At 49.4% G+C, this 24,731-nt stretch overlaps 1 protein-coding gene across 1 annotated transcript in view; it reads left to right on the top strand.

Moving 5' to 3' along the window:
- The window catches only part of CDO1 (cysteine dioxygenase type 1), a 61,763-nt gene that overhangs the window by 16,224 nt on the left and 20,808 nt on the right, over positions 1-24,731 (top strand). The window contains exon 2 of the mRNA XM_063964158.1: positions 761-838. Within this exon, the coding sequence (XP_063820228.1) occupies positions 761-838 (78 nt within the window). The remainder of the gene's footprint in view (positions 1-760; positions 839-24,731) is intronic.

The raw sequence follows: 24,731 nt of genomic DNA, 5'->3' as shown, positions 1-24,731 counted from the left end.
AGTGGTGTTGGAGATGATCCAATACTGCGTCCTAGGATGCAGTTCGGATCAGTAATGCAGCAGGAGGCGTGACACCCCCTGCGTATTGCCATATTAGTGCTACATCTACATTAGGGCCACAATGAAAATGGCTTCATGGGGTGACGGGGTAATAACCTATACATGTAAGTCACCCTGTATGTACCATATTTAGTACAGGTTGAGTATCCCATATCCAAATATTCCGAAATACGGAATATTCCGAAATATGGACTTTTTTTGAGTGAGAGTGAGATAGTGAAACCTTTGTTTTTTGATGGCTCAATGTATACAAACTTTGTTTAATACACAAAGTTATTAAAAATATTGTATTAAATGACCTTCAGGCTGTGTGTATAATGTGTATATGTAACATAAATGCATTCTGTGCTTATATTTAGGTCCCATTACCATAATATCTCATTATGGTATGCAATTATTCCAAAATACGGAAAAATCCGATATCCAAAATTCCTCTGGTCCCAAGCATTTTGGATAAGGGAGACTCAACCTGTAGTATCTTTGGTGGGTGTTATCCTTTAAAAAAAACACAAAAAAAACAATACCCTTCACATAAACACGATTCTTTATTGGTTTCATATACATTTCTTTATACACGTATTGCACATTTCAGCTAACGTTAGTAGACTGTATATATACTATGTACTTTCTTTCTTGCATATTGTGACGTGATTTATTTATTTTTTCTATGTTAAATTTTTTTTTTTTTTCTTTTTTAAAGATACACCCGGAACCTGGTAGATGAAGGAAATGGAAAGTTTAATCTCATGATTCTCTGTTGGGGTGAAGGACATGGCAGGTAAGAACAGAAGACTCTTGGAATATGTATACACATTGAAATAGCAGCAACTTTTAATATAAAGAATTTTGTTTGTTTCTTTTGTTAGTTTTATTGAAGCACATGACCGTAAATGCATATTTGCAGTGCATGAGACCAAATATACAGTAGATCAAACTATAAAACAAGTGCTCAGTAACTGGGCCTTATTCAGTATCCTTAACTCATTTCAAATTGCAAACGCCCGATTTTCTGCCATTTGCGCAGGCACAGAGTCTTCAGTGCATGCGCGGGTATTCACAATGTGATCGCATTTCGGAAGGGTGCGATCGCAATCCGAGTGACAGATGGCAGGCGTTCAGGGGCAGCAACAGGGCATTGGGGGAGAATAACGGAAATACAGGCGTGTCATGGCTATTTTCAAGGCAGCCCGATGACGTCTCCTGTAACAGGAAACATGGTGGCGGTGCGCCTACATACGCAGTCGGGCTGCATATGCAGAAGGCTACCACTATTTCGGCAATGTGATCGCAGTTGAATTGCAATCGCATTGTTGGGCGACCTTCCCCTGTGCTGGGCGACCCTCAGCATGCGATTGTCAGCAGTTTAGCATTTTTAGCAAAACTGCTACTGAAGCTGAATAAGGGCCTCAGTCAATGATATGGGCCCTCATTCCGAGTTGATCGCTAGCTGCCGTTGTTCGCTGTGTAGCGATCATTTTTAAAAAAATGGCAAAACTACGCATGCGTATGAGCCGCAATGCGCACGCGCGGTGTACAGGTACAAAGAGCATCGTTGTTTTGCACTGCTTCTAGCGACGATTTCATTCGCACAGCAGATCGCAAGGAGACTGACAGGAAGAGGGCGTTTATGGGTGTCAACTGACCGTTTTCAGGGAGTGTTTGGAAAAACGCAGGCGTGTCCAGGCGTTTGCAGAGTGGGTATCTGATGTCAATTCCGGGACCTTCGTCGCAGCAATCATCGCACAGAATAAGTAACTACAGGGCTGGTCTTGTTTTGCACAAAATGTTTTTGTACCGCTCGGCTGCACAGGCGTTCACACTCTTGCAAAGCGAAAATACACTCCCCCGTGGGCGGGGACTATGCGTTTGCACGGCTGCTAAAAGTAGCTAGCGAGCGATCAACTCAGAATGAGGGCCATTGAGTACAGCTTTTAAAGATTTCCTTGCAAGTAACTGTCTGCAAGATGTGGCAAGTCGTGAGATGTAAGGATAGATATACATATTTGCCTTTAAAAAGTAACACTTTAAATCCTGCAACCAAATTGCTGAAATATCAGCATTTTATGTAACTCACAAGTTATTAATTTTCCTTATAGAGTAGGTGAATGTTACAAGTTGACGGTGCGTTATTAAAAGCCCCGTTTATCTTTCTTTGGGATTCGGTCTGAAGGTCGACAGTCACGAGGTTGACAGGGGCTGAAGGTCGACAGGGTTTCTAGGTCGACGTGCTAGATTGACAGCTCAAAAGGTCGACATGAGTTTTTCACTTTTTTCTTTTTTTGAACTTTTTCAAATTAACGATCCACATGGACTACGACTGGAACGGTAACCTGTGCCGAGCGCAGCGGTAGCGGATTGAGGCACCTTACCCGAAGCGAGGGGACACTGTGCACTAATTGGGCTTCCCGGTCACTGTACGGAGAAAACAACACAAAAAACCCATGAAAAACTCGTGTCGACCTTTTGACCTGTCGACCTAGCACATGTGGACCTAGAAACCCTATTGACCTTCAGACCCTGTCGACCTATAGTGGTCGACCTAAACACTGTCAATCTAATGATCCACACCCCTTTCTTTAGTGGCCTTTGTAATGTTTAAATATAAATTATTCCTGTTAAACTGTTTGCTTTTTTTTCATTTGTCTTCTTTTTGCTGCTGATTTATTTTCAACACTCGTATAACAATTGTCTGTACTTGCTAGAACTGTCATACTTATCTCTTATCTTGAATTGTAATTGTGAGCATTCCTTCCGTCACTTTTTTCTCTTACGTCCTAGAGGATGCTGGGGACTCCAAAAGGACTATGGGGTATAAACTGGATCTGCAGGAGCTTGGGCACACTATAAAGACTTAAACTGGGTGTGAACTGGCTCCTCCCTCTATGCCCCTCCTCCAGACCCCAGTTAGACTTTGTGCCCAGGAGTGATTGGACACACACTAGGGGAGCTCTACAGAGTTTCTCTAGAAAGACTTTTGTTAGGTTTTTTATTTTCAGGGAGACCTGCTGGCTATAGGCTCCCTGCATCGTGGGACTGAGGGGAGAGAAGTCAGACCTACTTCTTCTTAGTTAAGGGCTCTGCTTCTTAGGCTACTGGACACCATTAGCTCCAGAGGGTTCGATCACTTGGTTCGCCTAGCTGCTTGTTCCCGGAGCCGCGCCGTCACCCCCCTCACAGAAGCCAGAAGAAAGAAGCCGGGTGAGTATTAGAAGAACCAAAGACTTCAGTGACGGCAGAAGACTTCAGTAACGGAGGTACAGCGCAGCGGTAGCGCTGCGCTCCATGCTCCCACACACTTCACCAACGGCACTTACAGGGTGCAGGGCGCTGGGCAGCAGTTACTAAGGTTTTTGGCTGGCGAAAAAGGCCTATATGGTGTCCGATCACGGTATAGGGTACCCCTGCCAGTTTGCAGATTCAAATTTTAGCGTGCTACAGTGCGCCGGGAAGGTGGCGGGGCTTAGCCGCACATTGCTCACCAGCGCCATTTTCTTGTATCTCTTCAGTGCTGCAGAGACACTGGCCCGGTCCTCCACGCTCCCGCAAGTACAGGGAGGAAAAACGGGGGGGGGGACATCAATTTGGTGCTTTTTTCATTTTATGTTAACAGCGCTGATCATATTACTGGCTTGTGTTAGTGTATGGGCGCTGGGGTGTGAGCTGGCATACTCTCTCTGTGTTTCTCCCTAAGGGCTTCTCTGTGGGTTTGTCCCTGGGCTTGTGAACTGTGTGAGTGGGTCGGCACGAGGTGTCAACATGTCTGAGCCTGGGTGTTCCTCCCCGGAGGAAGTTGTGGGGGCTGCAGAAAAGGATTTAAGTATGTGTCTGTCGGCACAGCCGACTGCTGATTGGATGACTATGCTGAGTACACTGAATGCTAATGTGGCTTTATTGTCATAGAGACTGGATAAATCTGATTCTCAGACACAAACATGGAGACAGTTGGTGGAGGACGCCTTGTCTCAGGTACAAATAGTCTCAGGGTCACAGAAGCGTGCTTTTAACCAGGTGGCGGATACAGGTACCGACACGGACTCTGACTCCGATGTCGATTTGAATGAGGCTTCTTTGCATCCACGGGTTGTCAAGAGTATTCATACATGATTATAGCCATTAAGGGGTATATGCAATTGCGGTCGAATTCCCGAAATTGTCGAATTTCGGGAATTTTTCGCCAAAAAAAAAAAATCGACAATGCAATTCGGTACTTTCCGACAAAAAAACGGACTTTCAAAATTCGACTTTTGACAAATTCGACTTTTTTGCAATGATACACATGCTGCAATTCGACCAAAGTCTATTCAATTCAAGTTTGGAAATTCGACAACAGTGCTTTTAGACAGTAAATTCGTCATTTTCAATCCGCCACACTTTGGAGGGTGAAACCAATAAAAAAAAATTAAAACATGTTTTTTTTGGTGTTTTTTTTTTTTTTTTGGTAATAGCATATCTATTTATATTAGAAGGGATTAGGTACTTGGTTTGTCTTTTTTGGAGGCACAAGTATTATTTATATATATTTTTTAAATTTTTTTTTTTTTTTTTTTATAGCTGGAACGGTAAAATCAAGGAAAAAAATGGCGTGGGGTCCCCCCTCCAAAGCATAACCAGCCTCTGGCTCTTCGAACTGGTCCTGGTTCTAAAAATGCGGGGAAAAATTTGACAGGGGATCCCCCGTATTTTTAAAACCAGCACCGGGCTCTGCGCCTGATGCTGGTGCAAAAAATACGGGGGACAAAAAGAGTAGGGGTCCCCCGTATTTTATACACCAGCATCGGGCTCCACTAGCCACAGCCGGGGGTCACTTTTATACAGCGCTCTGCGGCCGTGGCATTAAATATCCAACTAGTCACCCCTGGCCGGGGTACCCTGGGGGAGTGGGGACCCCTTCAATCAAGGGGTCCCCCCCACCCACCCAAGGGCCAGGGATGAAGCCCGAGGCTGTCCCCCCCCCCCCATCCAAGGGCTGCGGATGGGAGGCTGATAGCCTTGAGTAAAATGTCAGAATATTGTTTTTTCCAGTAGTACTACAAGTCCCAGCAAGCCTCCCCCGCAAGCTGGTACTTGGAGAACTACAAGTACCAGCATGCGGGAGAAAAACTGGCCCGCTGGTACCTGTAGTACTACTGGAAAAAAATACCCAAATAAAAACAGGACACACACACCGTGACAAGTACAACTTTATTACATACTGCCGACACACACATACTTACCTATGTTGACACGCCGACTGCCACAGTCTCCGACGATCCGAGGGTACCTGTTAAAAAATTATACTCACCTTCCAGCGTCCAGAGATAAATCCACGTCCAGAGTATAATCCAGGTACTTGGCAAAATAACAAAACGCAAAAACCCGTGCCAGCGGACTGAAAGGGGTCCCATGTTGACACATGAGACCCCTTTCCCCGAATGCAGAGACCTCTACGTGACGGCTGTCACTGAAAGGTCTCTTCAGCCAATCAGTGAGTGCAACGTCCTTGCACTCTGCTGATTGGCTGTGCGCTGTCTGTGCTGTGACAGCGCATCGCAAAGCCTCTCCATTATATTCAATGGTGGGAACCTTGCGGTTAGCGGTGGGGTCACCCGCCGGTCAGCGGCTGACCGCGGGTAACCCCCCCGCGGACGGCAAAGTTCCCACCATTGCATATAATGGAGAGGCTTTGCGATGCGCTGTCACAGCACAGACAGCGCACAGCCAATCAGGTGAGCGCCACGTAGTAGCGCTTCCTGATTGGCTGAAGGGACCTCAGTGACAGGAGTCACGTGGTGTCCCGGCACATTCGGGGAAAGGGGTGTCATGTGTCAATATGGGACCCCTTTCAGTCCGCAGGATCGGGTCATTGCATTTTTTTTTTTTTGCCAAGTACCTGGATTATTTTCTGGACGTGGATGTATCTCTGGACGCTGGAAGGTGAGTATAATTATCTTTTATTTTCAGGTATCCGTGGATTCTACTTGGAGAAGAGGACCGACTGCTTCGTGTCAACATAGGTAAGTATGTGTGTGTCGGCAGTATGTAATAAAGTTGTACTTGTCACGGTGTGTGTGTCCTGTTTTTTTATTTGGGTATTTTTTTCCAGTAGTACTACAGGTACCAGCGTGCCCGTTTTTCTCCCGCATGCTGGTACTTGTGGTTCTCCAAGTACCAGCTTGCGGGGGAGGCTTGCTGGGACTTGTAGTACTACTGGAAAAAACAATATTCAGACATTTTTCTCAAGGCTATCAGCCTCCCATCCGCAGCCCTTGGATGGGGGGGGACAGCCTCGGGCTTCACCCCTGGCCCTTGGGTGGCTGGGGGGGGGGACCCCTTGATTGAAGGGGTCCCCACTCCCCCAGGGTACCCCGGCCAGGGGTGACTAGTTAGATATTTAATGCCACGGCCGCAGGGCACTGTATAAAAGTGACCCCCGGCTGTGGCATTATCTGTCCAGCTAGTGGAGCCCGATGCTGGTGTAAAAAATACGGGGGACCCCTACTCGTTTTGTCCCCCGTATTTTTTGCACCAGCATCAGGCGCAGAGCCCGGTGCTGGTTTTAAAAATACGGGGGATCCGCTGTCAATTTTGACCCCGGATTTTTAAAACCAGGACCAGCTCGAAGAGCCAGAGGCTGGTTATGCTTTGGAGGGGGGACCCCACGCCATTTTTTTCCGGGTTTTTCCCGTTTTTTTAATTCGCGGCAAAATCCGGCAAATCGGCCGTTTTTCGCCCGCGGGACTGTCGAATCCGTTTTTCATTGAATATGGTTAATTCCGGCAGCCACCTGCCGGAATTCACCTGTCTAATTGTGTCGAATTAAAAAACGGCGATAATTTGCCGCGATTCGCCGTGAATTGCATATACCCCTAAAGATGTTTTACGTATATCTGAGGAACCTACCGTTCCTGACACAAGGGTTTGTTTATTTAAGGGGAAAAGACCTGAGGTAAAGTTTCCCCCCTCTCATGAAATGAATGCGCTTTGTGAAAAGGCTTGGGAGTCGCCTGAAAAAAGGTGGCAGATTCCCAAGCGAATTTTGATGGCATATCCTTTTCCCTCTGACGATAGGGAAAAATGTGAGTCGTCTCCAAATGTGGACAAGGCTCTATCCCGATTGTCCAAGAAGGTGGCACCTTCGTCTCCTGACACGGCTGCCCTCAAGGATCCGGCGGATTGTAAGCTGGAGACGACTTTGAAGTCCATTTTTGTCAATACTGGTGCATTGCTCAGACCTGCTGAGGCGTAGGTATGGGTGAGTAGTGCTATTGCAAAGTGGGCTGAAAATTTGGCTTCTGATATGGATGCTTTTGATAAAGATAATATTCTTCTGACTCTTGGTTATATTAAGGATGCTGCAGATTACCTAAAGGATGCGGCGAGGGATGTTGGTCTCTAGGGATCAAGAGCCAATGCCATGGAGATTTCGGGCCAGGAGGGCGCTGTGGATTCACCAATGGAATGCTGATGACGACTCCAAGAAGAATATGGAAGCTCTTCCTTTTAAAGGTAGTGTCTTGTTCGGTGAAGGCCTGGCTGACCTGGTGTCGACCGCTACGGCAGATGCAGTCCTTTCGGCCTAATAAATACAAAAGAGGTAAGGGCTCGTCCTTCCTTGCTTCAAAGGGTAGAGGTAGGGGAAGGAAGTCGCCTGCAGTATCAGGCACCCAGGACCAAAAGTCCTCCCCCGCCTCTACCAAGTCCACCGCATGACGCTGGGGCTCCCCTGGGGGAGTCCCTACCGGTGGGGGGCCTACTCCGATTCTTCAGTCAGGTCTGGGTTCGTTCGGCTCTGGATCTTTGGGTACAGACTGGAGTTTCAGGAGATGCCCCCCAACCGGTTTTTCGTGTCGGCCTTGCCAACTTCTCTTCCCGATAGAGAGGTGGTAAGGGATGCGATACAAAAGTTGTGTCAACAGAGGGTCGTGGTGCCGGTTCCCCCGTCAGATCGGGGGGAAAGGGTTCTATTCGAGCCTCTTTGTGGTGCCGAAGCCGGACGGTTCGGTCAGACCGATTCTGAACCTAAAATCCCTCAATCCATACTTGAAAACTTTCAGGTTCAAGATGGAGTCTCTTCGAGCGGTGATCTCCAGCCTCGAAGGGGGAGATTTTATGGCGTCAGTCGACATAAAGGATGCTTACTTACACATCCCGATATTCCCTCCTCATCAAGCCTTCCTGAGGTTCGCGGTACAGGATTGTCATTACCAATTTCAGGCGTTGCCGTTTGGGCTTTCCACGGCCCGAGGGTTTTCACCAAGGTAATGGCAGAGATGATGGTCCTCCTGCGCAAGCAAGGGGTCACAATTATCCCGTACTTGGACGATCTCCTGATAAAGGCGAGGTCCAAGGAGCAGTTGTTTAGAAATGTGGATCTCTCCCTGTTGGTTCTGCGACATCATGGTTGGATACAAAATTTTCCAAAGTCTCAGTTGATCCCGGCCACTCGGCTGCCCTTCCTGGGCATGGTCCTGGACACGGAGATACAGAGAGTGTTTGTTTCTTCTGGAGGTCAAAGCTCTGGAAATCCAGACCATGGTCAGGGAGCTCCTGAGGCCGACAAGTGTGTTGATTCATCAATGTACTCGGGTACTAAGGAAGATGGTTGCGGCTTACGAAGCCATTCCGTTTGGCAGGTTTCATGCCCGGGTGTTTCAGTGGGATCTGCTAAAAAAATGGTTCGGGTCTCACCTGCACATGCACTGGGAAATAACTCTATCTTCCAGAGCCAGGATTTCTCTCCTGTGGTGTCTGCAAGGCTCTCACCTTCTAGAGGGACACCGATTCGGAATCCAGGACTGGGTCCTGCTGACAACAGATGCAAGTCTCCAAGGCTGGGGCGAAGTCATGCAAGGAAGAAATTTACAGGGAAAGTGGTCAAGCCAGGAATCTTGTCTCCACATAAATGTTCTCGAGTTGAGAGCCATCTACACCGGCCTGCTGCAGGCAAAGAACCTTCTTCAGGGTCTCCCTGTCCTAATCCAGTCGGACAACATAACAGCAGTGGCATACGTAAACCGCCAAGGCGGAACAAGGAGCAGGGTGGCTATGGAGAAGGCCACAAGAATCCTACGCTGGTCGGAACAGCACGTGAGCGCTCTGTCAGCAGTCTTCCTCCCGGGAGTAGACAACTGGGAAGCAGACTTCCTCAGCAGACACGATCTCCATCCGGGAGAGTGGGCTCTTCATCAAGAGGTATTTGCAGAAGTGACAAAGCGTTGGGGACTTCCTCTGATAGACATGATGGCGTCTCGCCTCAACAAGAAGCTTCCGAGGTATTGTTCCAGGTCGAGGGATCCCCAGGCTAGCGCAGTGGACGCCCTGGTGACTCCGTGGGTCTTTCCGTCGGTGTATGTGTTCCCTCCGCTCCCTCTCATTCCGAAGGTACTGAGGATCGTTCGACGAACAGGGGTTCAGGCGATACTCGTCGTTCCAGATTGGCCACGGAGGGCCTGGTATCCGGATCTTCAAGAATTACTAGTGGAAGATCCCTGGCCGCTTCCTCTACGAGAGGACCTGTTGTTGCAGGGGCCCTGTGTGTTTCCGGACTTACTGCAGCTGCGTTTGACGGCGTGGAAGTTAAGAGCCAAATCTTAGCTCGGAACGGTATTCCAGGGGAGGTCATCCCCACTCTTCTTAAAGCTAGGAAGGAAGTTACGGCAAAACATTATCACCGTATTTGGAGGAAATATGTTTCATGGTGTGAGACCATAGCAGCTTCGGCGGAGGTGTTTCACTTGGGTCGGTTTCTCCATTTTTTGCAGGCTGGCGTAAATGCAGGCCTGAAATTGGGTTCCATAAAAGTGCAGATTTCGGCTTTATCTCTTTTCTTTCAGAAAGAATTGGACGTCCTTCCTGAGGTTCAGACTTTTGTGAAGGGAGAGTTGCATATCCACCCTCCATTTGTGGCGCCGTGGGATCTTGAAGTGGTCTTGCAGTTCCTTATGTCTCACTGGTTTGAACCTTTGCGTAAGGCTGAGTTAAAGTTTCTCACTTGGAAAGTGGTCATGCTTTTGGCTCTGGCGTCGGCCAGGCGAGTGTCAGAGTTGGCGGCCTTGTCTCACAAGAGCCCGTATTTGATTTTCCATTCGGATAGAGCGGAATTGAGGACTCGTCAACGATTTCTACCGAAGGTGGTTTCTTCGTTCCACATTAACCAACCTATTGTGGTGCCTGTGGCTACGGATGCTGTGGCGGTTCCAAAGTCTCTTGATGTTGTAAGAGCTTTGAAAATTTATGTCGCCAGAACGGCTCGTACCAGGAAAACAGAAGCTTTGTTTGTCCTGTATGCTTCCAACAAGATTGGAAATCCTGCTTCTAAACAAACTATTGCTCGCTGGATTTGTAATAAGATTCAGCAGGCTCATTCTTCGGCTGGGCTACCGTTGCCGAAGTCGGTAAAGGCCCATTCTACAAGGAAGGTGGGCTCTTCTTGGGCGGCTGCCCGAGGGGTCTCGGCACTTCAGCTTTGCCGAGCAGCTACGTGGTCGGGTTCAAACACATTTGCTAAGTTTTACAAGTTTGATACCCTGGCTGATGAGGACCTCATGTTTGCTCAATCTGTGCTGCAGAGTCGTCCGCACTCTCCCGCCCGGTCTGGAGCTTTGGTATAGACCCCATGGTCCTTTTGGAGTCCCCAGCATCCTCTAGGACAGGGGTGGGCAATTATTTCAGCTGAGGGGCCTCTTGTCACTATCCGTGGGCCACGCATAAAATAGCAGCCCCCCCCCCCACGTGCCAAAAATATAGGGACGTGGCTTCGTGTGGAAGGGGCATGGCCAAAAAATAATACAGATTCATATTAGGCTGCTCCATTATTCAAATTGCGCCACACAGTAGCGCCACTTACACACATTACACCAGGTAGAGCCCCTTTTACACACATTATGGCAGGTAGAGCCCCTTTTACACACATTATGACAGGTAGAGCTTATACACAGTATGGATGGTAGAGCCTCCTTTTACACATTACAGCAGGTAGAGCCCCCTTTTACACATTAACATTTTATTTGGGATAATCATTGCGCAGCAAGCAAATTATCCAGTGTCTTATGGCCCCTGGGGAAAGGTGTGACACAGTGATAGAACTTGGGGGGTGACACAGTGACAGAACACGGTGGGGGTGACAGTGTGACAGAACAAGGTGGGGGTGACAGTGTGACAGAACACGGTGGGGGTGTGACACGGTGACGGAACACGGTGGGGGTGTGACATGGTGACGGAACACGGTGGGGGTGTGACACGGTGACGGAACACGGTGGGGGTGTGACACGGTGACGGAACACGGTGGGGGTGACACGGTGACGGAACACGGTGGGGGTGACACGGTGACGGAACACGGTGGGGGTGACACGGTGACGGAACACGGTGGGGGTGACACGGTGACGGAACACGGTGGGGGTGACACGGTGACGGAACACGGGGGTGACACGGTGACGGAACACGGTGGGGGTGACACAGTGACAGAACACGGGGGGTGACAGAACACTGGGGTGTGACACAGTGACAGAACACGGGGGTGTGACACAGTGACAGAACACGGTGAGGGTGACACAGTGACAGAACACGGTGGGGGTGACACAGTGACAGAACACGGGGGTGACAGAACACGGGGGGTGACACGGTGACAGAACACTGGGGTGACAGTGACAGAACATGGGGGGGTGACATGGTGACAGAACACGGGAGGGGTTGGTACAGTGAGAGCTAAAGATCTCTACCCCCAACCTAAAAACAGTCTGACGCCACTGCCCGCACACACAAATATACGCACACTTTTTCTCTATCGTCCTAGTGGATGCTGGGGTTCCTGAAAGGACCATGGGGAATAGCGGCTCCGCAGGAGACAGGGCACAAAAAGTAAAGCTTTAGGATCAGGTGGTGTGCACTGGCTCCTCCCCCTATGACCCTCCTCCAAGCCTCAGTTAGGTTTTTGTGCCCGGCCGAGAAGGGTGCAATCTAGGTGGCTCTCCTAAAGAGCTGCTTAGAAAAGTTTAGCTTAGGTTTTTTATTTTACAGTGAGTCCTGCTGGCAACAGGCTCACTGCAACGAGGGACTTAGGGGAGAAGAAGTGAACTCACCTGCGTGCAGGATGGATTGGCTTCTTTGGCTACTGGACATTAGCTCCAGAGGGACGATCACAGGTACAGCCTGGATGGTCACCGGAGCCTCGCCGCCGGCCCCCTTGCAGATGCTGAAAAGAGAAGAAGGTCCAGAATCGGCGGCAGAAGACTCCTCAGTCTTCTTAAGGTAGCGCACAGCACTGCAGCTGTGCGCCATTGCTCTCAGCACACTTCACACGGCAGTCACTGAGGGTGCAGGGCGCTGGGGGGGGGCGCCCTGGGCAGCAATGAAAATCCTTTTTTTGGCAAAAAATACCTCATATAGCCTCCGGGGCTATATGGAGATATTTAACCCCTGCCAGAATCCATTTTTAAGCGGGAGACGAGCCCGCCGAAAAGGGGGCGGGGCCTATCTCCTCAGCACACAGCGCCATTTCCTCACACAGTTCCGCTGGTCAGGAAGGCTCCCAGGCTCTCCCCTGCACTGCACTACAGAAACAGGGTTAAATCAAGAGAGGGGGGGCAAAATTTGGCGAAATTGTGATTTTATAAAAGCAGCTATAAGGGAGCACTTATTATAAGGCTATCCCTGTAAAATATAGCGCTTTGGTGTGTGCTGGCAAACTCTCCCTCTGTCTCCCCAAGGGGCTAGTGGGGTCCTGTCCTCTATCAGAGCATTCCCTGTGTGTGTGTGCTATATGTCGGTACGTGTGTGTCGACATGTATGAGGACGATGTTGGTGAGGAGGCGGAGCAAATTGCCTGTAATGGTGATGTCACTCTCTAGGGAGTCGACACCGGAATGGATGGCTTATTTATGGAATTACGTGATAATGTCAACACGCTGCAAGGTCGGTTGGCGACATGAGACGGCTGGCAAACAAATTAGTACCTGTCCAGGCGTCTCAGACACCGTCAGGGGCGTTAAAACGTCCTTTTACCTCAGTCGGTCGACAGACACAGACACGGACACTGATTTCAGTGTCGACGGTGAAGAAACAAACGTATTTCCCTTTAGGGCCACACGTTACTTGTTAAGGGCAATGAAGGAGGTGTTACATATTTCTGATACTACAAGTACCACAAAAGAGGGTATTCTGTGGGATGTGAAAAAACTACCTGTAGTTTTTCCTGAATCAGATAAATTAAATGAAGTGTGTGATGATGCGTGGGTTCCCCCCGATAGAAAATTATTGGCGGTATACCCTTTCCCGCCAGAAGTTAGGGCGCGGTGGGAAACACCCCTTAGGGTGGATAAGGCGCTCACACGCTTATCAAAACAAGTGGCGGTACCGTCTATAGATAGGGCCGTCCTCAAGGAGCCAGCTGACAGGAGGCTGGAAAATATCATAAAAAGTATATACACACATACTGGTGTTATACTGCGACCAGCGATCGCCTCAGCCTGGATGTGCAGAGCTGGGGTGGCTTGGTCGGATTCCCTGACTAAAAATATTGATACCCTTGACAGGGACAGTATTTTATTGACTATAGAGCATTTAAAGGATGCATTTCTATATATACGAGATGCACAGAGGGATATTTGCACTCTGGCATCAAGAGTAAGTGCGATGTCCATATCTGCCAGAAGATGTTTATGGACACGACAGTGGTCAGGTGATGCAGATTCCAAACGGCACAAAGGTGTATTGCCGTATAAAGGAAGAGGAGTTATTTGGGGTCGGTCCATCGGACCTGGTGGCCACGGCAACTGCTGGAAAATCCACCGTTTTTACCCTAAGTCACATCTCTGCAGAAAAAGACACCGTCTTTTCAGCCTCAGTCCTTTCGTCCCTATAAGAGTCATATCTGCCCAGGGACAGGGCCGTCTTTTCGTATGGGCTCAGTGGGCTCTTGCCCAAGGGCCCCAGGAGTATAAGGGTCCTATGCTGATAGGTGAGGGTCCCCTCTTTCCAGGGGTACCAGATTTTTGAAAATCGGCCCTAGGGAACCAGAGATATCCGACTTCAAAGCAGTGGTCCCCATCCAAGCCTGTTAATTGCTTTTCCCAGCCAGATATCTCGGGCTCTGTATGACTTACAGTTTTTCTGAGGGAACATTTCAAAAGCTGGGACACTCCACTTTCGGTGGACACTGGCAGCTTGTCTCTACTATGCAAAGAACCAGAGATATCAGCCTTCAAGCAGCTGGTCCCTGCTCCAGCTCTTCACGCCTGGTATGCAGTTTTATATATTTGTTGGTGGATTGCTCTGGCTCCTGAACTCTGATCCCGAAGTCCCCAGTGCCTCCTGACAAGGGAGACACTCTAATTTTTTATCCCATTCAAAGCTAAGAAATCTTTTTCCAGGAACTTGAGATATCTGCAGTCAAGCAAGCTGCTGTCTCACCAGAAAATTATGAATATTGAGCCCACTCCACTATCGACCCCTCCTTTACATATTAAACACCCCATACCGCGCTGGAAGTCATGTACCGGGGCCCCTTCATTCAGCCCAGTGCCCCCTTCTACAGTTTAGTGTTCTCCCTCCCACCCCATCTGTGCAGTAAAGGATTAATTAGCAGAAATTACTGCTCCAGGTCCTACATGCTGAGCGGAAGATAGAACACCCCCTACCCTCCCGTGGGACATCAAAGCTGCCGCTGATAGCACCCCCACCCATGGAGGATGGGTAGGGGCCCCAGTGCATTGCTGTGCCCAGGGGCCCACACTGCTGTTAAGACGGCCCTGCCCAGGGATAGAGGAAAGGGAAGAAGACTGCAGCAGGCAGCCCATTCCCAGGAACAGAAGCCTTCCACCGCTTCTGCCAAGCTCTCAGCATGACGCTGGGATCGTACAGGACCCCTGGATCCTACAAGTAGTATCCCAGGGGTACAGATTGGAATGTCGAGACGTTTCCCCCTCGCAGGCTCCTGAAGTCTGCTTTACCAAGGTCTCCCTCCGACAAGGAGGCAGTATGGGAAACAATTCACAAGCTGTATTCCCAGCAGGTGATAATCAAATTACCCCTCCTACAACAAGGAAAGGGGTATTATTCCACACTATATTGTGGTACTGAAGCCAGAAGGCTAGGTGAGACCTATTCTAAATCTAAAAAATTTGAACACTTACAAAGGTTCAAATCAAGATGGAGTCACTCAGAGCAGTGATAACGAACCAGGAAGAAGGGGACTATATAGTGTCCCGGGACATCAGGGATGCTTACCTCCATGTCCCAAATTTGCCCTTCTCACTAAGGGTACTTCAGGTTCGTGGTACAGAACTGTCACTATCAGTTTCAGACGCTGCCGTTTGGATTGTCCACGGCACCCCGGGTCTTTACCAAGGTAATGGCCGAAATGATGATTCTTCTTCGAAGAAAAGGCGTCTTAATTATCCCTTACTTGGACGATCTCCTGATAAGGGCAAAGTCCAGGGAACAGTTGGAGGTCGGAGTAGCACTATCTCGGATACTGCTACAACAGCACGGGTGGATTCTAAATATTCCAAAATCGCAGCTGATCCCGACGACACGTCTGCTGTGCCTAGGGATGATTCTGGACACAGTCCAGAAAAAGGTGTTTCTCCCGGAAGAGAAAGCCAGGGAGTTATCCGAGCTAGTCAGGAACCTCCTAAAACCAGGAAAAGTGTCAGTGCATCATTGCACAAGGGTCCTGGTAAAAATGGTGGCTTCCTACGAAGCAATTCCATTCGGCAGATTTCACGCAAGAACTTTTCAGTGGGATCTGCTGGACAAATGGTCCGGATCGCATCTTCAGATGCATCAGCGGATAACCCTATATCCAAGGACAAGGGTGTCTCTCCTGTGGTGGTTACAGAGTGCTCATCTTCTAGAGGGCCGCAGATTCGGCATTCAGGATTGGATGCTGGTGACCACGGAGGCCAGCCCGAGAGGCTGGGGAGCAGTCACACAAGGAAAAAATTTCCAGGGAGTGTGATCAAGTCTGGAGACTTTTCTCCACATAAATATACTGGAGCTAAGGGTAATTTTATAATGCTCTAAGCTTAGCAAGACCTCTGCTTCAAGGTCAGCCGGTATTGATCCAGTGGGAAAAACATCACGGCAGTCGCCCACGTAAACAGACAGGGCGGCACAAGAAGCAGGAGGGCAATGGCAAAAACTGCAAGGACTTTTCGCTGGGCGGAAAATCATGTGATAGCACTGTCAGCAGTGTTTCATTCCGGGAATGGAAACTGGGAAGCAGACTTCCTCAGCAGGCACGACCTCCACCCGGGAGAGTGGAAACTTCATCGGGAAGTTTTTCCACATGATTGTGAACCGTTGGGAAATACCAAAGGTGGACATGATGGCTTCCCGTCTGAACAAAAAACGGGACAGGTATTGCGCCAGGTCAAGAGACCCTCAGGCAATAGCTGTGGACGTTCTGGTAACACCGTGGGTGTACCAGTCGGTGTATGTGTTCCCTCCTCTGTTTCTCATACCTAAGGTACTGAGAATTATAAGACGTAGAGGAGTAAGAACTATACTCATGGCTCCGGATTGGCCAAGAAGGACTTGGTACCCGGAACTTCAAGAGATGCTCACAGAGGACTTATGGCCTCTGCCGCTAAGAAGGGACTTGCTTCAGCAAGTACCATGTCTGTTCCAAGACTTACCGCAGCTGCGTTTGACGGCATGGCGGTGGAACGCCGGATCCTAAGGGAAAAAGGCATTCCGGAAGAGGTCATTCCTACCCTGGTCAAAGCCAGGAAGGAGGTGACCGCACAACATTATCACCACATGTGGCGAAAATATGTTGCGTGGTGTGAGGCCAGGAAGGCCCCACGAAGAAATTTCAACTCGGTCGATTCCTGCATTTCCTGCAAACAGGAGTGTCTATGGGCCTCAAATTGGGGTCCATTAAGGTTCAAATTTCGGCCCTGTCGATTTTCTTCCAGAAAGAATTGGCTTCAGTTCCTGAAGTCCAGAAGTTTGTCAAGGGAGTATTGCATATACAACCCCCTTTTGTGCCTCCAGTGGCACTGTGGGATCTCAACGTAGTTCTGGGATTCCTCAAATCACATTGGTTTAAAACCAGTCAAATCTGTGGATTTGAAGCATCTCACATGAAAAGTGACCATGCTCTTGGCCCTGGCCTGGGCCAGGCGAGTGTCAAATTGGTGGTTTTTTTCTCAAAAAAGCCCATATCTGTTTGTCCATTCGGACAGGGCAGAGCTGCGGACTCGTCCCCAGTTCTCTCCCTAAGGTGGTGTCAGTGTTTCACCTGAACCAGCTTATTGTGGTGCCTTGCGCCTACTAGGGACTTGGAGGACTCCAAGTTGCTAGATGTTGTCAGGGCCCTGAAAATATAGGTTCCAGAACGGCTGGAGTCAGGAAAACTGACTTGCTGTTATCCTGTATGCACCCAACAAACTGGGTGCTCTTGCTTCTAAGCAGACTATTGCTTGTTGGATGTGTAATACAATTCAGCTTGCACATTCTGTGGCAGGCCTGCCACAGCCAAAATATGTAAATGCCCATTCCACAAGGAAGGTGGGCTCATCTTGGGCGGCTGCCCGAGGGGTCTCGGCTTTACAACTTTGCCGAGCGGCTACTTAATCAGGGGCAAACACGTTTGTAAAATCCTACAAATTTGATACCCTGGCTAAGGAGGACCTGGAGTTCTCTCATTCGGTGCTGCAGAGTCATCCGCACTCTCCCGCCCGTTTGGGAGCTTTGGTATAATCCCCATGGTCCTTTCAGGAACCCCAGCATCCACTAGGACGATAGAGAAAATAAGAATTTACTTACCGATCATTCTATTTCTCGGAGTCCGTAGTGGATGCTGGGCGCCCATCCCAAGTGCGGATTATCTGCAATACTTGTACATAGTTACAAAAATCGGGTTATTATTGTTGTGAGCCATCTTTTCAGAGGCTCCACTGTTATCATACTGTTAACTGGGTTCAGATCACAGGTTGTACAGTGTGATTGGTGTGGCTGGTATGAGTCTTACCCGGGATTCAAAATTGTGTACGCTCGTCCGGGCACAGTATCCTAACTGAGGCTTGGAGGAGGGTCATAGGGGGAGGAGCCAGTGCACACCACCTGATCCTAAAGCTTTACTTTTTGTGCCCTGTCTCCTGCGGAGCCGCTATTCCCCATGGTCCTTTCAGGAACCCCAGCATCCACTACGGACTCCGAGAAATAGAATTATCGGTAAGTAAATTCTTATTATTTCTTTCACTCACTTTTTCCAGTAACTCACTGATCTGGCTGGTAGTGGCAGGAAGGATTGATCTGTAGTAGTCTGCTCTTGTCCCGTGTAGCCACGCCCCCTCGTCGGCCCGTAGCTCCGCCCCTTTTTCGGCTGAACACAGCCGTTGTCACTGGGGACTCTGGAGGCGCCGTGCAGCAGCAGCAGGGGAGACTGCATCGGCAGCTTGAAGGTACTGCAGAGCAATGACAAGCAGTCGGGCCGCTTGTCATTGCTCGCTGGTGGGAGGCAGTGGGCCGGGCAGGATCGGTTTGCGGGCCGCATCCGGCCCGCGGGCCGTATTTTGCCCACCCCTACTCTAGGACGTAAGAGAAAATAGGATTTTAATACCTACTAGTAAATCCTTTTCTCCTAGTCCGTAGAGGATGCTGGGCGCCCATCCCAGTGCGGACTGTTACTTGCAGTTGTAGTATTACTGGTTGTGTTTGTTTACACATGGGTTGTGTATTAGTTTATTCAGCTTGTTGCTGTTGTTAATTCATACGGTTATCTGGTATCATACTGCTCCAGTTGTACGGTATGTTGTGGTGAGGGCTGGTATGTTTCTCGCCCTTTGTTTAAACAAAAATCCTTTCCTCTAAATGTCCGTCTCTCCTGGGCACAGTTCCTATAACTGAGGTCTGGAGGAGGGGCATAGAGGGAGGAGCCAGTTCACACCCAGTTTAAGTCTTTATAGTGTGCCCAAGCTCCTGCGGATGCCGTCTATACCCCATGGTCCTTTTGGAGTCCCCAGCATCCTCTACGGACTAAAAGAAAAGGATTTACCGGTAGGTATTAAAATCCTATTTTCTGTAACGTCCTAGTGGATGCTGGGGACTCCGAAAGGACCATGGGGAATAGCGGCTCCGCAGGAGACTGGGCACAAAGTAAAAGCTTTAGGACTAGCTGGTGTGCACTGGCTCCTCCCCCTATGACCCTCCTCCAAGCCTCAGTTAAGATTTTGTGCCCGAACGAGAAGGGTGCAATCTAGGTGGCTCTCCTGAGCTGCTTAGAGTAAAAGTTTAAATAGGTTTTTTTATTTTCAGTGAGACCTGCTGGCAACAGGCTCACTGCATCGAGGGACTAAGGGGAGAAGAAGCGAACTCACCTGCGTGCAGAGTGGATTGGGCTTCTTAGGCTACTGGACATTAGCTCCAGAGGGACGATCACAGGCCCAGCCATGGATGGGTCCCGGAGCCGCGCCGCCGGCCCCCTTACAGAGCCAGAAGAGTGAAGAGGTCCGGAAAATCGGCGGCAGAAGACGTCCTGTCTTCAATAAGGTAGCGCACAGCACCGCAGCTGTGCGCCATTGCTCTCAGCACACTTCACACTCCGGTCACTGAGGGTGCAGGGCGCTGGGGGGGGGGCGCCCTGGGACGCAATGAAAATACCTTAAATGGCTAAAAATACATCACATATAGCTCCTGGGCTATATGGATGTATTTAACCCCTGCCAGTTTTCCACAAAAAAGCGGGAGAAAGGCCGCCGAAAAAGGGGCGGAGCCTATCTCCTCAGCACACAAGCGCCATTTTTTCCTCACAGCTCCGTTGGAGGAAGGCTCCCTGACTCTCCCCTGCAGTCCTGCACTACAGAAACAGGGTAAAACAAGAGAGGGGGGGCACTAAATTGGCATATTAATATATACAGCAGCTATATTAGGGAAAAACACTTCTATAAGGTTATCCCTGTATATATATAGCGCTCTGGTGTGTGCTGGCAAACTCTCCCTCTGTCTCCCCAAAGGGCTAGTGGGGTCCTGTCCTCTATCAGAGCATTCCCTGTGTGTGTGCTGTGTGTCGGTACGCTGTGTCGACATGTATGAGGAGGAAAATGGTGTGGAGGCGGAGCAAATTGCCTGTGTTAGTGATGTCACCCCCTAGGGAGTCGACACCTGACTGGATGGTCTTATGGAAAGAATTACGTGATAGTGTCGGCACTTTACAAAAGACTGACGACATGAGACAGCCGGCAAATCAGTTAATACCTGTACAGGCGTCTCAAACACCGTCAGGGGCTATAAAACGCCCGTTACCTCAGGTCGATACTGACACGGACACTGACTCCAGTGTCGACGGTGAGGAAACAAACGTATTTTCCAGTAGGGCCACACGTTACATGATCACGGCAATGAAGGAGGTTTTGAACATTTCTGATACTACAAGTACCACAAAAAAGGGTATTATGTGGGGTGTGAAAAAACTACCCGTAGTTTTTCCTGAATCAGATGAATTAAATGAGGTGTGTGATGAAGCGTGGGTTTCCCCCGATAAAAAACTGCTAATTTCTAAAAAATTATTGGCATTATACCCTTTCCCGCCAGAGGTTAGGGCGCGTTGGGAAACACCCCCTAGCGTAGATAAGGCGCTCACACGCTTATCAAAACAAGTGGCGTTACCGTCTCCTGATACGGCCGCCCTCAAGGAACCAGCTGATAGGAAGCTGGAAAATATCCTTAAAAGTATATACACACATACTGGTATTATACTGCGACCAGCAATCGCCTCAGCCTGGATGTGCAGTGCTGGGGTGGCTTGGTCGGATTCCCTGACTGAAAATATTGATACCCTGGACAGGGACAATATATTATTGACTATAGAGCATTTAAAGGATGCATTTCTATATATGCGAGATGCACAGAGGGATATTTGCACTCTGGCATCAAGAGTAAGTGCGATGTCCATTTCTGCCAGAAGAGGATTATGGACGCGACAGTGGTCAGGGGATGCGGATTCCAAACGGCATATGGAAGTATTGCCGTATAAAGGGGAGGAGTTATTTGGGGTCGGTCTATCGGACCTGGTGGCCACGGCAACGGCTGGAAAATCCACCTTTTTACCCCAAGTCACCTCACAGCAGAAAAAGATACCGTCTTTTCAGGCTCAGTCCTTTCGTCCCCATAAGGGCAAGCGGGCAAAAGGCCACTCATATCTGCCCCGGGGCAGAGGAAGGGGAAAAAGACTGCAGCAAACAGCCTCTTCCCACGAACAGAAGCCCTCCCCCGCTTCTGCCAAGTCCTCAGCATGACGCTGGGGCCTTACAAGCGGACTCAGGCACGGTGGGGGCCCGTCTCAAGAATTTCAGCGCGCAGTGGGCTCACTCGCAAGTGGACCCCTGGATCCTGCAGGTAGTATCTCAGGGGTACAAATTGGAATTCGAGACGTCTCCCCCTCGCCGGTTCCTGAAGTCTGCTTTACCAACGTCTCCCCCCGACAGGGAGGCGGTATTGGAAGCCATTCACAAGCTGTATTCCCAGCAGGTGATAATCAAGGTACCCCTCCTACAACAGGAAAAGGGGTATTATTCCACGCTGTTTGTGGTACCGAAGCCGGACGGCTCGGTGAGACCCATTTTAAATCTGAAATCCTTGAACACTTACATAAAAGGGTTCAAGTTCAAGATGGAGTCACTCAGAGCAGTGATAGCGAACCTGGAAGAAGGGGACTATATGGTGTCTCTGGACATCAAGGATGCTTACCTCCATGTCCCAATTTGCCCTTCTCACCAAGGGTACCTCAGGTTTGTGGTACAGAACTGTCACTATCAGTTTCAGACGCTGCCATTTGGATTGTCCACGGCACCCCGGGTCTTTACCAAGGTAATGGCCGAAATGATGATTCTTCTTCGAAGAAAAGGCGTCTTAATTATCCCTTACTTGGACGATCTCCTGATAAGGGCAAGGTCCAGAGAACAGTTAGAGGTCGGAGTAGCACTATCTCAAGTAGTACTACGACAGCACGGATGGATTCTAAATATTCCAAAATCGCAGCTGATTCCGACGACACGTCTGCTGTTCCTAGGGATGATTCTGGACACAGTACAGAAAAAGGTGTTTCTCCCGGAGGAGAAAGCCAAGGAGTTATCCGACCTAGTCAGGAACCTCCTAAGACCAGGCCAAGTGTCAGTACATCAATGCACAAGGGTCCTGGGAAAGATGGTGGCTTCTTACGAAGCGATTCCATTCGGCAGATTCCACGCAAGAACTTTTCAGTGGGATCTGCTGGACAAATGGTCCGGATCGCATCTTCAAATGCATCAGCGGATAACCCTGTCTCCAAGGACAAGGGTGTCTCTCCTGTGGTGGTTACAGAGTGCTAATCTCCTAGAGGGCCGCAGATTCGGCATTCAGGATTGGGTCCTGGTGACCACGGATGCCAGCCTGAGAGGCTGGGGAGCAGTCACACAGGGAAGAAATTTCCAGGGCTTGTGGTCAAGCATGGAAACGTCACTTCACATAAATATCCTGGAACTAAGGGCCATTTACAATGCCCTAAGTCAGGCAAGACCTCTGCTTCAGGGTCAGCCGGTGTTGATCCAGTCGGACAACATCACGGCAGTCGCCCACGTAAACAGACAGGGCGGCACAAGAAGCAGGAGGGCAATGATGGAAGTGGCAAGGATTCTTCGCTGGGCGGAGAATCATGTGATAGCACTGTCGCCAGTGTTCATTCCGGGAGTGGACAACTGGGAAGCAGACTTCCTCAGCAGACACGATCTTCACCCGGGGGAGTGGGGACTTCACCCAGAAGTCTTCCACATGATTGTGAACCGTTGGGAAAAACCAAAGGTGGACATGATGGCGTCCCGCCTCAACAAAAAACTGGACAGATATTGCGCCAGGTCAAGGGACCCTCAGGCAATAGCTGTGGACGCTCTGGTAACACCGTGGGTGTACCAGTCAGTGTATGTGTTCCCTCCTCTTCCTCTCATACCAAAAGTACTGAGAATCATAAGAAGGAGAGGAGTAAAGACTATACTCGTGGCTCCGGATTGGCCAAGAAGGACTTGGTACCCGGAAATTCAAGAGATGCTCACGGAAGACCCGTGGCCTCTACCTCTAAGAAAGGACCTGCTCCAGCAGGGACCATGTCTGTTCCAAGACTTACCGCGGCTGCGTTTGACGGCATGGCGGTTGAACGCCGGATCCTGAAGGAAAAAGGCATTCCGGAGGAAGTCATCCCTACCCTGATCAAAGCCAGGAAGGATGTAACCATACAACATTATCACCGTATTTGGCGTAAATATGTTGCGTGGTGCGAGGCCAGGAAGGCCCCTACAGAGGAATTTCAACTGGGTCGTTTCCTGCATTTCCTGCAAACAGGACTGTCTATGGGCCTCAAATTAGGGTCCATTAAGGTTCAAATTTCGGCCCTGTCAATATTCTTCCAAAAAGAACTGGCTTCTGTTCCTGAAGTTCAGACGTTTGTCAAGGGAGTACTGCATATACAGCCTCCTTTTGTGCCTCCAGTGGCACCTTGGGATCTCAATGTAGTTTTGGGATTCCTAAAATCACATTGGTTTGAACCACTCACCACTGTGGACTTAAAATATCTCACATGGAAAGTGGTAATGCTGTTAGCCCTGGCTTCAGCCAGGCGTGTCTCAGAATTGGCGGCTTTATCCTATAAAAGCCCTTACCTAATTTTTCATACGGACAGGGCAGAATTGAGGACTCGTCCTCAATTTCTTCCTAAGGTGGTTTCAGCATTTCACTTAAACCAGCCTATTGTGGTGCCTGCGGCTACTAGGGACTTGGAGGATTCCAAGTTGCTGGACGTAGTCAGGGCCCTGAAAATATATGTTCCAGGAAGGCTGGAGTCAGAAAATCTGATTCGCTGTTATCCTGTATGCACCCAACAAGCTGGGTGCTCCTGCTTCTAAGCAGACGATTGCTCGTTGGATTTGTAGTACAATTCAGCTTGCACATTCTGTGGCAGGCCTGCCACAGCCAAAATCTGTAAAAGCCCATTCCACACGGAAAGTGGGCTCATCTTGGGCGGCTGCCCGAGGGGTCTCGGCTTTACAACTTTGCCGAGCAGCTACTCGGTCAGGGGCAAACACGTTTGCTAAATTCTACAAATTTGATACCCTGGCTGAGGAGGACCTGGAGTTCTCTCATTCGGTGCTGCAGAGTCATCCGCACTCTCCCGCCCGTTTGGGAGCTTTGGTATAATCCCCATGGTCCTTTCGGAGTCCCCAGCATCCACTAGGACGTTAGAGAAAATAAGAATTTACTTACCGATAATTCTATTTCTCATAGTCCGTAGTGGATGCTGGGCGCCCATCCCAAGTGCGGATTGTCTGCATTACTTGTACATAGTTATTGTTACAAAAATCGGGTTATTATTGTGAGCCATCTTTTCAGAGGCTCCTTCTGTTATCATGCTGTTAACTGGGTTCAGATCACAAGTTGTACGGTGTGATTGGTGTGGCTGGTATGAGTCTTACCCGGGATTCAAAATCCTTCCTTATTGTGTACGCTCGTTCGGGCACAGTATCCTAACTGAGGCTTGGAGGAGGGTCATAGGGGGAGGAGCCAGTGCACACCAGCTAGTCCTAAAGCTTTTACTTTGTGCCCAGTCTCCTGCGGAGCCGCTATTCCCCATGGTCCTTTCGGAGTCCCCAGCATCCACTACGGACTATGAGAAATAGAATTATCGGTAAGTAAATTCTTATTTTCCAGTAGTAACGTTGTTTGCT

The sequence above is a fragment of the Pseudophryne corroboree genome, chromosome 1 (assembly GCF_028390025.1).
Source record: "Pseudophryne corroboree isolate aPseCor3 chromosome 1, aPseCor3.hap2, whole genome shotgun sequence".
Classification (NCBI taxonomy): Eukaryota; Metazoa; Chordata; class Amphibia; order Anura; family Myobatrachidae; genus Pseudophryne; species Pseudophryne corroboree.
Note: the sequence above shows the minus strand (reverse complement) of the source record. Positions and strands in the feature narration are given on the sequence as shown.